The sequence below is a fragment of the Euprymna scolopes genome, chromosome 38, assembly GCF_053919585.1.
Source record: "Euprymna scolopes isolate OS-2025 chromosome 38, ASM5391958v1, whole genome shotgun sequence".
In the NCBI taxonomy this organism is placed as follows: Eukaryota; Metazoa; Mollusca; class Cephalopoda; order Sepiida; family Sepiolidae; genus Euprymna; species Euprymna scolopes.
In genome coordinates this window covers 77,935,761-77,956,182 of record NC_136519.1, presented here as the reverse complement: position 1 = coordinate 77,956,182, position 20,422 = coordinate 77,935,761, and the positions used below count along the sequence as shown (strand labels likewise).

The following is a 20,422-nucleotide window of genomic DNA, read 5'->3' as shown; positions in this document are numbered from 1 at the left end:
CTATGAGTTATTTTCTGTTGCACCTCCTTGGCTATCTATAATAATTTATATATATATATATATATATATATATATATATATATATATATATATATATATATATATATAAGCGAAAATGTGTGTGTGTGTGTGTGTGTGTGTGTGTGTGTATCTCACAAAAACTTTTGAAAGAGGCGGCAGATTTTCACGAGATTGGTACCATTTTCAAGCTCGATATCTTGGACGACAAATATCGAAAAATTGGCCAAAAACATTAATTCCTTCGCCCTAAACTGGCCATTTCTGTACCTGGAAGGGGTAGCAAAAAACCGTTCCCTCATGACAAGATAGCTTCTGCGCATGCGCAAATGATATCGGAACTTGAATTAGTTTAAATATTTAAAAAAAAAAAAACGACCCAATTTTGTCAACGTCCTCTTAGTGCAGTTGATTAAAGCGCGGCGTCATTATCTAAGGGTTGTAAGTTCAAATCGTATCTTTTTTTTACCATTTTTGAAGTTTTAATATTGAAACAGAGTTATTTATGTCATTTTTCCGTTCGCTGTTTTTTTTTCAGATTTTTTTACGAAGTTGCTCGTTTTTTGGGGTTTTTTTTTTTCATCACATTCACGTTTTCTTTTTTGTTTTTGTTTATCCGATTTTAAGAAATTTAAACATCGTTCGTCTGCATTACGTTCGTTTTGTTTTTATTGTTTTCTTTTCGATTTTTTGAGAATCGCTTATTCTTTTGTTTCGATTTACCCCCCCCCCCGAGCACACACACCTCTAAACACCAAGGCAACGCCGAGTATCCCCGCTAGTCTATAATATAAATCTCACTTGTCTGTTTAAATGTATGTATGCATGTATGTATGCATGTATGCCTAAAACTTTCGACAGAGGTGACGGATTTTCACGAGATCGGTATCATTTTGAAGCTCTAAGTCTCGGACGACAAATATCGAGAAATTGGCTAAAAACATTAATTCCTTCATCTTCAACTGGGCAGTTTTCTACAAGAAGGAGTCGTTTGTTTGTTTTTTGCGAGCCATTTTTGGAAGTTATCGTATTGGTTGGATTAACTTTGCCTAAATTTAACGTTCCGAACTTCCGGCCGCGTCATGGAGTAGGGGTAAGACGTTAGATTTTCTTTCACTTTGTTTTACGCCTTCACGTCACGGGTTCGATCCTGTTTGCCTTCTATCACTTTTTTGCTCAACACACACCTCCAAACACCCGGGCAACGCCGGGTACCCAAGCTAGTCATATAGAGGTATTGAAAAAACAGGTGGATAGTAGAGTTTAAGGTGCAAGGCATGAGTCAAATATTGTCTGTTTCATATAGTTTTCTGACGTCTGCCACCAAAATCAGTGAATACCAACACTACCATTTAACGCATGCGCAATACATTCACCAGCAATTAAAATTGTTAAACCTTTTTACTAGTGATTGGACGGTTCCAATATTTTTCCTGATTCCAATTCAATTATCGATTTCGTACTAAATCACCGAATCCGATACAATTACGAATTCCGATTCCAATTCTTTATAAATGTCTAAAGATGTACTACGGAGCAAATATGAAAATATTTCCAATTCGGACGAAAGTAACGGATGTCGGCATTTTGTATGAAAATGAACGTTAAATCCTTAATATATTAGCGATGGGAAAATTCCAATATTTTTCCCGATTCCGATACAATTACCAATTCGATAAAAAAAATTTCCGATTCTGATATAATTTCCGATTCCGATTCTTTATAAAACTCTAAATATTTATCTATAAAGTTGTTATTTTGTTCTGATTACCATAAAAATACATGTTAAATACGCAGATATTTTCTTAATCGTAAAAAGCACATTTGCGGGGGGGGGGGCTATAGATTTTAGCTTACAAAAAGTTTAAAACAAAAATATATTTATTTTTTGTTATTAATAGTAGCACTGGAAGATTTTCTTTTAAATAAAATCAAATAAAAAAGATAATTAAAGGCATTGTTTTAGGACATCGGAAAATAGGTACGATTTTTTTTTCCGATACCGATATTCAAAAAAGTTCCGATTTTTCCGATTCCCGATTCTGATTAATCGTCCCAACACTATTTTTCACAGATGTCATTCTAGCAGAAATTGATAAAACAATGTCATACTTAAATCACATAAATCCTAAACACTCATTTGTTTTCTTCCAAAATCATAAACGCTCATTAGTTTTCTTCCAAAATCCTAAACACTAATTTGTCTTCTTCCAAAATCCTTAACACTAATTTGTTTTCTTCCAAAATCTTTCGAAACACCGATCTTTCTTTTTGCAACTGTCATAAATAATTAGTTTATGTTTTCAAAACCTTGAAAGCTAATGTGGCTTCTTTAAAATATTAAGCAGTTATCATCTAATGACTTATTTCTTTATTTCTAAAATCTTTTTTCCTCTAATTTGTCATCTTCAAAAATTGTAAGCACTAATTTCTTTCTCCACAAATCCTAAATATTAATTTTCCAACTTCGACATAAAACTAACTTGAATACACATTTGACTCATTTCAACTTGTTTTCTTCTACAATACTAATATCTCTTCGTCTACAGCTCTATAAATGAATTTCGTTTCTTCCAAAACGATAAGCACTAAGTTTTTACTTTCCAAATTTAAAAACACTAATTTGTCTTCTCCCGAATTGATAAGCACTAATTGGCTTTCATCAGGATTCCTAAACACTTATTTGTTTTCTTCCAAAATACTAAACACTTTTTTGTTTCTTCCAAAATCCTAAACATTAATCTGTTTTCTTCCAAAATACTAAACACTAATTTGTCTTCCAAATTCCTAAATACTAATTTGTTGTCTTCCAAAATCCTAAACACTAATTTGTTTTCTTTCAAAATCCTAAACACTATTTTTTTTTTCAAAATCCTAAACACTAATTTTTTTTTTCAAAATCCTAAACACTAATTTTTTTTTTCAAAATCCTAAACACTAATTTTTTCTTTCAAAATCCTAAACACTAATTTGTTTTCTTTCAAAATCCTAAACACTAATTTTTTTTTTCAAAATCCTAAACACTAATTTTTTTTTTCAAAATCCTAAACACTAATTTTTTTTTTTCAAAATCCTAAACACTAATTTTTTCTTTCAAAATCCTAAACACTAATTTGTTTTCTTTCAAAATCCTAAACACTAATTTTTTCTTTCAAAATCCTAAACACTAATTTGTTTTCTTTCAAAATCCTAAACACTAATTTTTTCTTTCAAAATCCTAAACACTAATTTGTTTTCTTTCAAAATCCTAAACACTAATTTTTTTTTTCAAAATCCTAAACACTAATTTGTCTTCCAAATTCCTAAACACTAATTTGTTTTCTTTCAAAATCCTAAACACTAATTTGTTTTCTTTCAAAATCCTAAACACTAATTTGTTTTCTTTCAAAATCCTAAACACTAATTTGTTTTCTTTCAAAATCCTAAACACTAATTTGTTTTCTTTCAAAATCCTAAACACTAATTTGTTTTCTTACAAAATCCTAAACACTAATTTGTTTTCTTACAAAATCCTAAACACTAATTTGTTTTCTTACAAAATCCTAAACACTAATTTGTTTTCTTTCAAAATCCTAAACACTAATTTGTTTTCTTTCAAAATCCTAAACACTAATTTGTTTTCTTTCAAAATCCTAAACACTAATTTGTTTTCTTTCAAAATCCTAAACACTAATTTGTTTTCTTTCAAAATCCTAAACACTAATTTGTTTTCTTACAAAATCCTAAACACTAATTTGTTTTCTTACAAAATCCTAAACACTAATTTGTTTTCTTACAAATTCCTAAACACTAATTTGTTTTCTTTCAAAATCCTAAACACTAATTTGTTTTCTTTCAAAATCCTAAACACTAATTTGTTTTCTTTCAAAATCCTAAACACTAATTTGTTTTCTTTCAAAATCCTAAACACTAATTTGTTTTCTTTCAAAATCCTAAACACTAATTTGTTTTCTTACAAAATCCTAAACACTAATTTGTTTTCTTACAAAATCCTAAACACTAATTTGTTTTCTTACAAAATCCTAAACACTAATTTTTTTTCTTTCAAAATCCTAAACACTAATTTTTTTTTTCAAAATCCTAAACACTAATTTGTCTTCCAAATTCCTAAACACTAATTTGTTTTCTTTCAAAATCCTAAACACTAATTTGTTTTCTTTCAAAATCCTAAACACTAATTTGTTTTCTTTCAAAATCCTAAACACTAATTTGTTTTCTTTCAAAATCCTAAACACTCATTTGTTTTCTTTCAAAATCCTAAACACTAATTTGTTTTCTTACAAAATCCTAAACACTAATTTGTTTTCTTACAAAATCCTAAACACTCATTTATTTTCTTCCAAACTCCGAAACATTCATTTTCCAAAATGCTAAACTTTAGTTTGTCCCCTTATGAAATGCTAAACACTAATTTGTAATTTTCCAAATCCCAAACTGAATCCTTCATAATCTTTTGTTGCAGGAAGGGTCGCAAAGTAGCGATGTACGCAAGCATTGTTCTATATCTGTCTTCTGGATTGCCTCTGTACGTCGTCAATGAACCAATTAGTTTGGGTTTCCTTCGAATGGTTATGGGAGTGGCAGGACAAGGAACCTTCATAAGTGCATTTATCCTCTGTAAGTTTGTTTTATTATTTATCTTAAATTTCGTGTTATGATTTCTCCAGTTCGATCAAACAAAAACAAAAAAACTAATTTACGGCGATAATCGTTTCCTCTTTTTCACTCCTGGTTTCTGTTGGCCATTTGACTGGAAACTTAAAACATGGTCAAGCAGGACAGAAAGCGATTCTTAAGACGAAAAAAGAAAGTAGCTTTCATGCTATCTAATAGGAAGATGATAAATACTCGAAAGGGACGATATTTTGCTTATCATCGTCGCCCCATCTGTTGAACAGAAACCGGAAGTCAAAAAGGGAAGATAATTTTAATTATAAGTCTCAAAATAATTGTATTTAAATGCGAAAAAGGAAAACATTATTCATAGTAACAACAAATTAACTAATTACAGTAATGGATTTTTAACTTATTAATAGGGCTATGACAACAGCATATTCTTTTTATTGTTTTGACTCTCGAGTATATATCTGACACAGTTAGACACAATTAATTAACCGAGAACCACATCACTCTACATCAAAACATAAGATATCAATGGATTTATACCTGAGAATCAAAACACGAAAAAGAATATGCTGTTGTCATAGCGCTATTGATGACCTATCTCATATCTCTTATACACATGTATAATAGAGTTTAATATTGAATATCAAATACTTATACACACACTTACGCATATATGGCTCATTCCATGTCAAATCGACACATTTGGGGGGGCGGATTTTTTTCAAATATGCTACGCTTATAGTTCTCCATGAAAGGAATTGAATGGCACTTGTTAAACATCTCAAGGTCCAGGGGTTCCTGAGATATGACCTTGACCTTTTACAAAACTATGAATTTTTATGAAGAAGTGACCAAATTTATAAGACAATACTCTGTTGTTTATGGGCCTACAAAGTTCATCTATATATCATTTTAAAGTACTTAGATAGATCTATAATTTTATCTGGGAATATTTTTTTCAAGGCCAAATTAAAAAAAAGTTAACTTTGACCTTAACTTTTAACTTGAATTATCTCAAAAACCGTTCTTTCAATTTCTTTAAAATTTTGACAAAAGATTTGTCTATCTTATGACAGTATACATTCCAAATTTCATGATGGGCCTTTGACTAGAACTATCGTTACTAGCGTTTTAAAGAAGTGGTCAAATTCAAAATGGTGGAACGTAGTATCTGCGACTACATATAAAACATTTTGATATTTCCCAATATGGTCAAGTTTGATATCTTTGTAAAGCTATTTTGATGCTGATTAATATTTACATAAAGACCATGGTCAAAAAGTAAAAAAAAAATTCTGTTGATGAAACTGAATTTTCTTCATATGTTCTTGGTACTTGTGCACTTTTTGAACGATGCTGAAATAATAACGTTATTTCGGAAGCCATTCTTAACATGTGGAGATGAGGGTGTTTTGTAACTAATGTATACTTTCACCTAACAATTTAATAATAAAAAAGAACATATCGAAAAACTTTAAATTAAGCTGAAAATACAATTTGAAAAATAGCGTGGTTCAAAAAGTGCATAAGTACCATTTTTTTTTTTTTAATGCACCACAGATTTTGTTATGGAAAAAGTGATATATAATAAAAAAAAAGAATTTTGAAAGGTGTTAAGGGTTTATTAAATTATACGATAAAATATGTGATCTCAATGGTGAACAAATCTTTCTCGATGATTAATATTCTAAATCTACTAAAAGGCCATTTCTGTTGTTTATTGGTAATTTTTTTCAATGAAAATTTTTTATAAATGCATGTTCTTAAAAATTCTTGACATGTTGAATTTTATGCAAATTCTGGTTGTGAAGTCAAACTGTTTTATGACTTTCATACTTTTCTTATACAACACAGATTTCGATACAGAAAGTGGTGTAATAAAAATTTCTAAAAAGTGCGTTGAGATTTAATTAGGTTATAGTATCAAAAGAATAAACAACATTTGATGGCGATGGTAAACAGTTTCTTTGGCATTTTTAGAAGTCTTAAGTATACACTATATACACAAGAAATCAACATGTGTTCATTAGGATACATTTCAAAATGAAACATCTGTTTTACTGAAACATTTTTATAATAATGAACATTAAAGTATTTATTTAGATTTTTATTTCATAATCTTTCTTTCTAAAATATATGATGCATTTTTCATCTCATTTTTTAAAAGTTTACAAGATATTCCTGTTTCAGTTATTGGATCCACTGAGCTAAGAATATCAGAATAAATTCAAAATGGTGGAACGTATTATCTGCGACTACATATAAAATATTTTGATACTTCCCAATATGGTCAAGTTTGATATCTTTGTAAAGCTATTTTGATGCTGATTAATATTTACATAAAGACCATGGTCAAAAACTAAAAAGAAAAAAATTCTGTTGATTAAACTGAATTTTCTTCATTTGTGTTTGGTACTTGTGCACTTTTTGAACCATACTGAAATAATAACGTTATTTCTTTCATAATCTTTCTTTCTAAAATATGTGATGCATTTTTCATCTCATTTTATTTTTTTTAAGTTTATAAACATTTTTATAATAATGAACATTAAAGTATTTATTTAGATTTTTCTTTCATAATCTTTCTAAAATATATGATGCATTTTTCATCGCATTTTTTGAAAGTTTATAAGATCTTCCTGTTTCAGTTATTGGATCAACTGAGCTAAGAATATCAGAATATTTGAAATTTGATATATTTGGATGTGATGGATAATAGAAAGATGGAGAGGGTTCATTTGGTTGTAAAAATGTCACTTTCACCTCACCATTATCTGGATTTTTGTCAAGTACACATCCTAACAACCAATTCCTTTCATAAAGTGCTGTCATTGAATGTCTTCGAACTCCATATTGTTCCGTTTTGTGATTCGAACTACTCTCCCTTTCTTTTGTGTTGACACTGTTTTTATTTCCACTTTTCTCTGTATGTAATTTTTGTGTTCCTATAATCGTGGAGGATTTGCTAAATCTGTCTTCTAAGATGTTTGCTTCCTTTGTCCATTCTGCAGTTGCGGAATATAAGAAATGTATTCCAGAAATAGTTTTATTGCATAAAAATACATCTGCCTTGGCGTCATTATTTGTTCATTATACATAAATAACGCTTTAAAACAACGTTCTCATGTAGTAAGCATTCCGAACGTGAAACACACCCGTGTTTAATAAATCTAGCAAAAATCAACTAATGGTCAGATTTTCTTGAAGTTTTCGATACTTATCCGTTTTAGAATGAAATTATATATACAATGAAATTTTCGTAAAATATATGAGGAGAAATATTTTTGGTGCGTGTCCCCCACCTCTCTATTTTTTTTTTCCAAAATTTTAAAATTCAAAATTTATATATATATATATATATATATACTAGACCACCCGTGACCCGTTGGGTCAGTACGTTATATTAGCTATGGAATTCATGTATGAGCGTGACACTTGTGGCATAAAGAAAATAGTTTGTTTTTTTTTTACATAACAGAAGCATTTCTATGAAAGTATATTAAAATGAAAAAAGAATATAGATAGATTTCTATGAGTCGTTCTGTTTATTATAATTGTTATTTTTTTTTTAATTACAGTTACTGAATTATAAGTGGTTGGTCATACTTATAGGTAAATATGCACTGAACAGGTATCATAATCCTTATTATAGTTAAATTCAAATTTTGATATATCATCTTTTAAATGAAATTGTTAGTTGAAAGTACAGAATAATAAAAAAAAACACTCTCCACATGTTAATAATGGCTTTTTAAATAGAAAATGAAAATAAAATGTAACTTTTTTCATTTAATTTAAGCAAACATTCAGTACCCATTGTGTAAAATATTTAATTTGTATGTTAATAATAAGGTCAATAAAATTAAGACAATTCTTTTCTATTTACATTTTTTGTACAATTAATTTTTTTTAAAGAAAACTTTTGTTATCCTTTTGCTTAATTGAGACTTCTTATCAGGTTCTAACTCTCTTATATCCAGATTAATTATATTAATCAATTTATTTTATTGAATATGTATCGCTGAAAAGCACGGGTGCTTAAGCACTTATTGTACAGAAAATAAATATTGTATTCATATGCTAATAATAAGGTCACTAAAACTAAGACAATACTTTTCTATTTACAACATTTTTTGTACAATTTGAGTGTTTTAAAAAAACTTTTATGTTTTCCTTTCGCTTAACTATCCAGTTTTACATCGCTCCCTTTTTCTCTCTCTCACACATACACGTAACTATTTCTCGCGTACGTAACGAAAACAGAGGGAGTAGGAGTGTTGAAATCTATGAGAGTGAAAGTGAGAGGTGTTTTCTTTCACCGCCGCTGTTTCTATTAATAATGAGTGTTGTTTTTTAAAAGGGAGAAGTTTTTTTGAAACTGCGACAGACTTTGCGAAGTTGAATGTTTTTAGCCGTTAAAAAAAACCCAAAAAACTACGGTTGATTTTATAAAATTATTTATTTATAATGACATGAATTAAAGATTTCTCGCGTACGTAACGAAAACAGAGGGAGTAGGAGTGTTGAAATCTATTAGAGGGAAAGTGAGAGGTGTTTTCTTTCACCGCCGCTGTTTCTATTAATAATGAGTGTTGTTTTTCTTGTTTGTTTACTTTTGTTTTTTTAAAAGGGAGAAGTCTTTTTGAAACTGCGACAGACTTTACGAAGTTGAATGTTTTTAGCCGTTAAAAAAAAACAAAAAACTATTTGATCAAATTAAATGAAATTGTTTGTATTAAAAGCGATATAAAAATTCCGGAATTTGAATAACGGATTGAAGACGTTGCTATTTACGCATGCGCAACCGGATGTTGAAAACCGGAAATCTGATTGCAAACATACAAGATCCATAGACTTTTAGTATTATATATATATATATATATATATATATATATATATATATATATATATATATATATAAGAAAGTCCTGTCATTCATAACAACCCGTCTGATTCTACTACTCAATGCAGGGGAATTTTTTTTTGGGGGGGGCTACTAAAGGATTTTGCTTTTCCATAATTCTCAGTGTTCTTTAGAAAGTTGCAAATAAAAGTTCTACTGCGATTTACCTTAGCTTCTATCGCTGACAAACCTTGCTTATGAAATCCTAGAATTTGAGAACGCTCAACTTCGGTTAGTTTTCTTGCTTTAGGCATGGCCACACCTTTACACAGTGATTGCTAATCTCTAACTGAACTAAAAAATTAGAATTACCATAAATCTAACAATTTATACCGTTGTTCTTATAATTTTGATCATGTGTAAAAAGTCTAATTTAATAAAATGCAAATTTTTAAATAAAATTTTTGGAGTGTACCTTTTTTTTCCATAACTTTTTAGATTGTAGTATTAGTAACCTTAAGTCGGAAGATTTTAAAATCTATCCTTAAAAATGTTTCTTTTTAAAGATTTTTAAGTGGTCTTACATTTTTGACGAGCAGTGTGTGTATATATATATATGTATATATTTTGAAAATAATAAGCGGAAGTTTCTCAAGAGCTCTTTCGGCTATCATCTCATCAGGAGAAAATCGATAGCGAACAAAATAATATTATGTCGAAAAATAAAGAGTTCTAATGGGGAACTTATTGAATGTGCCAAAAGTACGGGGACACTAAAATAAATTTATTAACGTTTAAAAACGATTAAAATATTGGCACAACGAGGGAAAAAAACGGGAGAAAAGATTCAAAGTTCCCGAAAGAGAAACAATGCGTTATATATACAATACTTTGCCGGCACAAAGAAGGTTGACGCACCGCAATAGAGACAGACTCCAAAATCTTTAAATGGTTTCTGGAGTCCGCTCTATGTAGCACCTCGAACCATTCTATTTTATATCTATCGGCACAGCACGATATAAAATTTAATCGATTTTTTTATCACTCGTAAATGTATATTTTAATCGACTTTTCATTGACTCTTTTTATCATTCGTAACTATATATTTCACTTCTATTTTTAATATTTTATCTCCACCTGATGATGATTCAAGAAAGAATCGAAAGCGCTCGTGTGAACCATGGACCATTTGTAAATACCTTCCATCTTGAAGTTAAAAAAATCTTACGAAAGATCGAAAAAATGAAAAAAAGAATCATTAAGCAAGGTATCTCTTTTTTTTTTTAATAATGTTTGCCTGAATTAAATATATATATATATATATAATATATATATATAGTCATCTACATACATGTGTGTGTGTGTGCGCGTGCGTGCATACAGAGGAAAAAGGAGAAAATAAAATTGTACACACACACATATAAATATATAATCCGACCTGAGGAAAAGTAACGAAAAAAAATGTAGCTGAAACGATTTATATTATTCTAATTATTGTAATTCTTACACAGAACACTAATAATCAGAAAAGTGCATACCCATGTATGGTTCATATTAATTACATATATATATATATATATATATATATATATATATATATATATATATATATAATGATTTAAACGAACTCTGTATACGCACATACATAGATATATATATATGGAATATATATATATATATATATATATATATACATATATATATATATATATATATAATGATTTAAACGAACTCTGTATACGCACATACATAGATATATATATATGGAATATATATATATATATATATATATATATATAATGATTTAAACGAACTCTGTATACGCACATATATATATATATATATATATATATATATATATATATATATATATATATATATATATATATATATATATATATGAAATCACGTTTCAGGGAATCAATCATTCCTCGGAGCTCAAAATTAATGTTTTTGCAATCTTATTTTTTTAGCTATGATGAAGCGTCAAATCACTGAAACGCGATCGTAATTGCGCAAGCCAAATTACAATATTAAGATAATGAATATATATATATATATATATATATATATATATATATATATATATATATATATATATACTTTTTTTTTAAATAATAAAATACAATAAATCTACTGGTATGCAAATCCAGTTATTATTGGTCTTACAAAATATTATTGGATGTAATATTTTATATAAGACAATCCCAGTTAAATGAAAATTGCTCAATATACCAGATAAAGTCAATAAATCTAATTTTTTAATGACTATTTTGCTTTGGTTTGATAAGCAATTCTTTTATTTTATTTTGTCTGTCTCCGGATAATTGTGGTTTCATTGACAAATTGATTTCACATTAGAAAAATACATGTTTTTAAAAAAAACATCTCCACCGGACTGATATAATCAAATATTTACCGGATATCTCATCCAACCAAAGGAGAAACCAAGGAATCATGTCTACTTTGGATTGTTACATTGGATCTTTTTACCTCCCTGCTACCAAAAACTCTCACTTCAGGATTCACTATACAATTTGGATCTGAAGTTCAATATCCTTTTCATTCTGCGTCAATGATTTAAAAACTTTTTAAAAATTCAATTATAATTTTCTATGTTTATTACCTTTAGCAAATTAGGTGCAAACCATTTATAATATTTGCTAATATTTTTCCTCCAAAGAGATGAAAAAATAACCCAAAATATCATGGGTTAAGGAAATATACTTATTAAAATGTATTCTTTGTTTTGTATATAATAAAAACTCTAAATTTGAAATGTAACCGTTTCAAATCATAAAATTTAAATTACTAAATTATGATATACGTATATATATATTTGCAAAAGAAACCCCGAATAACAAGAAATATTACGTAGGTATGACTTCCTTAGATTTCAAAACCCGATACTATGACCAGAAAAGTACATTCAACAATAAAAAAACACCGTATGAAAACAACACTAGCAAATAAATACTGTGAACTCAAAGAAAGCGGACATCCGCCGGTAGTCGAATGGAAAATAATAAGACAAGCTACCACGTGTAGGGACCTAGACGACCCATGTAGATTATGCCTTCATGAAAAAGTTGCTATCCTGTACTTTAAAGAACCCCAACATCTATTAAACTGTAGAAGAGAAATAGAAAACAACTGTGTTCACAAGATAAAATTTACTCTAGGATAGCGATACAAAATAGTTTTAAAACTAACAAAAACAATAGAAAATAAACAAATAAATAAATTAAATAAACATGAATATACATAAACGACCACACATATGTGTATATATATATATATGTATATATATGTATATATATGTGCATATATGTATGTACACATATGTATATTTTTATATAAACTAACATTAAAAAAAACACTAACTTAGTTTTAAAACAGATCAAGAAACTAAATAGAGCACACACAAAGGAACAGGTTAACCAGAGGCCAAATAGGCCTTTTTCCGATAAATGCATGCCCATTGGCTGATAGGAAGGGTGCGGTGGATACTAGAAAGCTGATTGGCTAACTAAAATCTCAATAGAAGAGGAGCATATAAAAACGATAAACAACCACAGAATTCGCGCATAAGCCTGAAGAGTCCTAAAGTGGATGAAACACGGAATATTCAGTGTACTATAATCGCCATATATATTTTATAAATTACTAACTAGCTCTACCTACGTATTGAGCACTTTTGAAGTAAATACTTAAAGTTTACACATAAATTTATACATTCGTATATTAATTTTATGTGAGTAAATGAAGTAGTTATATATATATATATATATATATATATATATTTATATATATATATATATAATTTACTATAATAATAATAATTATTAAATATCTACAGACACTAGTGTTTCATCCTTTCGGAAATCATCAGTGCAGGGTGTCACGATTAACGCCAGTCGAGAGACTCGAACCCCGGCAATAGAAGTCATGTCTGGCTTCATTAGCAAGGACCCGAACCACTAGGCTACCGTAAACCGCGAGAGATACAAGTCATCTAAAATATACAGAGATTAGGCACAACTCTAGTTCAATTTTTAATACCTACTCATACTGTAACGTTATCCTAGACCTAAGCTAACATATAAATAAAATAAAGGAACAGTCTCCAACCACATTATCTCCTAACAAGCTTGCTTATAAACTTAGTTGCTTACACTGTTTTTTTTTTTTTTTTTTACATTTTCACCCCAAACAAGGCACATTGCCACTTTGGTGTAGGGGGCTACTATCAGGGGCAACAACTACTGGGGTACTATGTAGGGATTTGGGCAGCAAGGTGTCGGTTCACGTTACACTTGAACTTCTGCACGTCAGTACTGTTGGGGAAGCAGGGACCTGGAATGGAATTCCAGAGTCTAGCGGTTCTGGGGAAGAAACTATTGGAGTAAAAGATCTTTTACATCTAGGGATCTCTACAGTGTGGGGGTGGGATTTAGCAGCCTGTCGGGTTTGTCGAGGGTGCTCACGTCGTGGGGGCACAAGTGATTGCAGTTCGTCAGAGCATTCACCACTAAAATACTTGTAGAAAAGGCAGAGGGATGCAACATTTCGTCGATGGGACAGAGGCTGAAGCTTAGATGCCAGTTCAGGGCCTATCAGGTTTGCGACTCTCTTTTGAACCTTGTCAAGGAGCGAGAGACTAGTAGCAGATGCACCAGCCCAGATGTGGCAGCAATACTCCATACATGGCCGAATAGTGGCCTTATAGAGGTATAGGATACTTTCGGGTGTTAGTAGTTTTCTAGCACGGTAGAGAGAGCCCACCTTTCTTGCAGCGGCCCTGGCAATGCCTTCAATGTAATTGTTCCAACTCATGTTTCCTGTGAACGTTAGGCCAAGGAGTTTGAAAGATGGACTCTACGATAAAGAGTCGTTGGCCATTGCTATGGGTGGTAGAGAGGGTTTCTTGTAATTATTGAATGAAACTAGTTTAGTCTTGGCAGCATTGAACGCAACCAGCCACTTTTGTCCCCATTCCACTACAGATTACCCCCTTTATCCAGTAACAATGAAATAGCAATGTCCCTAAATCACTTCGAGGAGTGTAACTATTCAGCAGATATTTAACCTCTACAAACTAACCCAGTAACACTAACTAACCATGCGGGGTCGCAGAAATACCTGGACCCAGGCGCGGAGCAAACTCTCTCAGTGCTGACAGACCCATTAGATCTTCCCAGATCATCCGTCTAGGAGAAGGAAAACTCTGAAACTAAACCAAAGGGGAGGGAGAGCTCTTCAGTCTTGGATGACAACCTTCCTAGAGCTGGTGACTCAAACAAATTACCAGTTTTCAAACCTAAACTGCTTACGGAGTAGATAGGCTCTGTTTATCGCTGGGCTTCCATACTCTTTCTTTGCCTATTTTGTCAGGCGCAGAGATGCTATCACAGTGATTCGACAGAAACACACAGAGGTAGATCTTGTTTCATATCTAGGGCAATGAACGCCGTTTTCTGCACTCCCGACACATCCCACCCCCTCAACACTGGGCACTTGGGAGTGCTTGAATACCACATATGCCTGTGCAATTAGATTGGGTTGAGGGTACCGGATTGACAGTTCCTAGCTGCTGTTTCCGACTGGTAGTACAGGGCTCTAACTCTTTGGTAGCGCTTAGAGCGACTGCTCCATCAACAGTTGTATAATATCGAGATGTTTGTAGTTAGTGCCATGTCGCGCATGAAAAGGGACCCTGCACTTATTCCCAGTGGGCTTTCCTGAGGCCACAATCCTACTTGTGTTGCATGTGTGATATTCTGCATAACCTCCTGTTCAGCTCTCCCTTACCTAAACTGAAACTTTAAAAAATATGATGACAGTACAATCTAAAAATAAGCTTAAACCAGGCTTAGGGTCAAACAAATCCAACTTGCCTCCTCCCTTGAGGCTTGCATTCACGAACATCCGTGGGCTTAGAACTAAGCTAGCTGATGTAGAAGTATTTCTCCTAACAAATACCCCGGATATCTTAGCACTAAGTGAGGCTAACCTACACTCCTCCATCCCCTCTAACTACTTTAACATGCCTGGATATCTCCCACTCTACCGTAAGGACTCTGACAGACATATGCATGGACTTGGAGTTTATATTCGTAATACCCTTCCCTTGACTAATAAACAGTCTCTGACAGCATAGACAAAGCACTCTCACTCGACACTAGCGCACAAGTACATGTTTTTTTTATTCAATTTTCACCCCAAACAAGGCACAGTGTCACTTTGAAGTAGCGGGCTACTATCAGGGACTTAATTTGCAGGGTCATTATGAAGGGAGATGAGTAGAAAGATGTTTGTTCACATTACACTTGAACTTCTGCATATCAGTACAGTTGGGAAAGCAGAATCCCGGAAGGGAGTTCCAAAGACCTGCAGTTCTGGGGAAGAAACTATTGGAGTAAAAGGCTTTCTTGCACCTAGGGATCTCTATTGTAAAGGGATGAAACTTAATAGCTTGTCAGGTTTGTCGGGGGTAGTTACGTCGAGGAGGTACAAGTGTTTGCAGTTCGTCAGAGCATTCACGATTAAAGTATTTGTAGAACAGGCAGAGGGATGCTGTATGTATTTGGTGACTTTAATGTCCACCACAAAAGCTGGTTGGGATTCTCTACAAACAGACAAAGCGAGCAGCACAACACATAGCTTCTCTATATCTCACTCTCTATCACAGATGATTACATTCCCAACCCGTTCCCCTGATCAGCAAGAACAAAACGCTTCACTTCTAGATCTGTTTTTGACCACAATTCCCGATGATTGTATAACGAATGCCGACAGCCCACTTGGGAACGCTGATCATTCAGTGATAATGGTTAAAATCGCCCTAAACTCTAGAGCCAAAACCGAGGAGCTCATGCTCAAAACAACGAGATATTATAAAAAGGCTGACTGGGAAGCCATCAGAGATCTTATCAGAGATGCCCCATGGGAAAATATTTTTTCTCTTCCTGCTGAACAGTGCGCAAATGAGATCACTAAATGGCTCAAAACTGCAATTGACGCACATGTCCCCATGCGGAAATTTTATAGCAAGCCCCACTCTCCTCAATGGTTTACTTCGACTTGCACAACTGCCATTGCTCAAAGGCAGCATGCATACCGCAGATTAAACCGACCGAAGTCCAGTTCAAACAGACAGAAGTACATAGAAGCTAGAAGTAAAGTTAAGAAAGACATAGCGACAGCTAAAAGAGAATTTACTGAAACCACTAAAAAACGCATCGAAGCTCAGAAATTAGGAATTCGTGACTTTTGGAAAATCTACAGCAGTGTAGTAAATAATGGGCAATCAACAATTCCCCTACTAACCAACAACCAGCTCAGCAACCGAGAAGGCTAACATACTTGCCAGTCGGTTTGCCTCAAACTCTACATTGGACCCTCTCAACCACCCCCTATCTGACTTTCCTATGCGGACAGACACCATGCTTAAATGCTTTTAGCATCAGTCAGAGTAATCTTATTATATGATAATCTGCGTATATATATATATATATATATATATATATATATATATATATACTGCATAGACTATCGTATAACGATTAGATCACTCTCTGATTGACGTAAATGAACATTTAAAAAATTAAAATGTTTAAAATTCGACGTTATTTCACGCGGTTAATGGTAGCCGAATGGATTAGGTCTTCGCTAATCGAGCCAGAGATGTCTTGTGATGCGGGGTTCGAATCATTCGACTGGTATTAATCGTGACACCCTGCACTGAAGATTCCCGAAAGGATGAAACACTAGTGTCTGTAGGTATTTAATTATTATAGTAAAAAAAAATTATATATATACATTCAAATAAAAATGTATATGTACTAATAGTTTCTCACATGCAATCTAATATATAAGTTAAATTTTATAACATCATAAAAGGTGCGAAGTGGATCGTTCTACATGTATATATACACACACACACACACACACACGTGCATGTATATATATATATATATATATATAGAGAGAGAGAGAGAGTGAGAGAGAACTCAAAAAGTGGATCGTTTGACGTTAAGCCTTTCTGACGAGACGATTAACGCTGAACAAAGACTCTACCTGCATATTGAGCACTTTTGAAAACTATATTGATTTTAAGTTCAATGCATTTGAACGTAATACATTGAAGACCACCTTCTGTATAATGAGGCAATAGTATTCTGCATCTACTCTTGTCTACTATAGCATTTGATGTGGCTAAAGAGTTCGAAGCTGGAGTTGTCTCTCCGGATGTAGGCATGGTTAGATGATAAGGAGAACTAGGTTTGCCCAGGGTCTCCCTCTCGGCGTTGCAACGTCCAACGGAAAGATGGACAAATACGGTCGGAGCCAGCACTGCTGCAGGAGTTGACGGAAATGTGTTGGAGTCTGCTGCGCCATTTGCCAATCAGGACTCCAAATCGATTTTTTGTCAGGATTTACGCTTTTAGCGTTGGCTTTTCCCAAGACATCCACAAGGCAGTGGAGCTTTTTGTCCAGATCTGGTGAAAATTTGAAAAAAATTCCCAATTTTAACGAAAATAATATTTATATATTTATATTTACATATATAACATATAAATATTTATATTTATATATATATAATATATATATTTATGAATACATATATATATATATATATATATATATATATATATATATATATATATATAAAGTGAAGAATGTTTGTGAGGAAAAATTCTTAACCTATATACTCAACGAATTTTGGATCTACAGACTTGAAATTTGGTATATAGAGTATTCAGACATGTGCAAAACTTTTAATTGATTTCCATCCAGAAAAATGGACTTCTAAGAGGTCCAAATGAAGAAATTGTCACATGGAAGGAGTCATCGGATTTTTATCTCTCTGTAAACTATTTCACGAATGTGCATGCGTAAAGCGTTCACATGACAGCTTTTTATGTTAGAAATAAATAGGTTTGAAAACACTTTTTAAAGAGCTGGCCTAACAATTATTGTACGTCAATTTCTGTAATTAGGTTTTGGTTTCGATCTCCGCTCAGGTATTTGGGGGGGGGGGGATCTCCGCTTAGATATTTTTTTTTCAACTTTGACCTCTTGGCAGTCGAATTTTCGCCCCCCCCCCCAAAAAAAAAAAGATAAAAAACAGTTTGCTGCATGTCCTAATACCCTGTATGTAAAATTTCAAATGTTTAGACCAAAAATTGGCTGAGTAATTTGGTAGAGACCACAGAGGTAAACTTTTTAAAACGTTCGCCCCAGTTTTGACCGCTTTGCCAGTTTTCCACGTTCCTTGAAAAGCATGTTCAAACCTTGTGAAACAGTTGACAAACAGATAAAAATCATATGTCCCACACCCCCGGTACGATTTCTATTTCAATTTTGACCCGTTTAACAGCTCTTTTTTCTGATGAAAACCGATTAAGAATGTTTCTGCACGTCTGAATACTCTATATACCAAATTTCAGAGTCCGTAGATCAAAATGTCGTTTAGGATATAGGTTTAGAAGTGTCCTCATGCATACACATTCTCACATATATATATATATATATATATATATATATATATATATATATATATATAGAGAGAGAGAGAGAGAGAGAGAGAGAGAGAGAGAGAGAGAGAGAGAGAGAATTAGCTAGATAAATTAAAAATTGTACTATAACTCTAAAAAGAAAATCTAAAATGGATTATTTGTTGCAATTATTTAAAGTTCCTACACGTCCGCCATCTTTAAACAAAGGCGAATAGCATATCGCAGTTCTCTAAAAAAAAAAAAAAAAAAAAAGAAAAAACATCAGCATATCACGGTAATATATTTAAGTACATGAGTCATTTTAGTGTTCAAATTTTTCAAAACGTGCCAGGTTTGCTTGCAAACACAATTGTTTTCAACAATTCACATAAATAACCGAATGGAGCCAAACCAAACGAATGTGAAGACCAAAAAACAGCATTCACCACTGTGACGTCATTTAAATCATTTAAAATACTGTTCTAATCTTGAGCGTTATTCTCACAATGTTTAGGCCGGTGCAACCTCCGACGTTCTTCAGGTGCATCTTGTAAAACTCGATAGTCTTTCCGTCAAACTCTGGGAATCTGCTCGAAATTTCCAATAGAACCATTTACTAAATCCACAAAGGCTGCATGCTCTCGTTCCGTCAGCCATGACCGAGTAAAAGTCTTAAATATGATGTAATAGTATTCCTAATAATATGTCCCGCACTGAGTACTGACTTTTCAACTTTCCGAAGAGTACTAGATAAATTCGGTTCTAACTGACTGTTTGCATAAACAGTCGAAAAAAGCCGAACGATAAGTTGGTTTTGTCTGGTTAAAAAACAATTGAAAAGTTGCAACCGTGCCAACTTATTTTAGTCTATTAGACCTTCGAACATGAAATTTCGTAGGCGTTATGCTCTGCTTCTCCAAATTGTTGTAAGTATAATTTACTAATTCTGATATAACCTGAACAAAATACATGAGATTATTACATCCAATTTTTCAACGTACTTTTCCCGCATTTTTTTTTCGTTTCATAGATTTATTGCGCCAGCTTTAAATCTACGGTTCGAATTTGTTTATTTTTTACGAAGTGGCTTAAATGAGTTTCCAGACTATTTTCCTGTGGCCACTTTTATTGATAATACACATATGAAACTCGAGTCCCCTTCAAAGTAATCTCCTCCGGCTGCAATGCACTTGTTGTACCATTCCAAGGCCCCCATCGGAGTCCTCTTGGGTGAGCGTGTTAATGACCCTCGTCACAGCCTCTTTCATCTCCTCGGATGTTTCATAACGACAGCCTCCAAGGTTTTCCTTGAACTTATGGAATAACCAAAAGTAATAAGGAAGTAGGTCTGAACTGCGGGATCTGAATTGATCAGCTCCATTATCTCCCAGCTGTCCTGACAATGTCTTTCTTTCTGATCTTCTCTGAGCTCCAT

At 32.4% G+C, this 20,422-nt stretch overlaps 1 protein-coding gene across 2 annotated transcripts in view; it reads left to right on the top strand.

Moving 5' to 3' along the window:
• Positions 1 to 20,422, top strand: part of LOC145263205 (organic cation transporter protein-like) — a 92,664-nt gene that overhangs the window by 30,523 nt on the left and 41,719 nt on the right. For both annotated transcript variants that reach the window (XM_080120278.1, XM_080120277.1), the window contains one exon: positions 4,481 to 4,635. In XM_080120278.1, the coding sequence (XP_079976404.1) occupies positions 4,481 to 4,635 (155 nt within the window). The remainder of the gene's footprint in view (positions 1 to 4,480; positions 4,636 to 20,422) is intronic.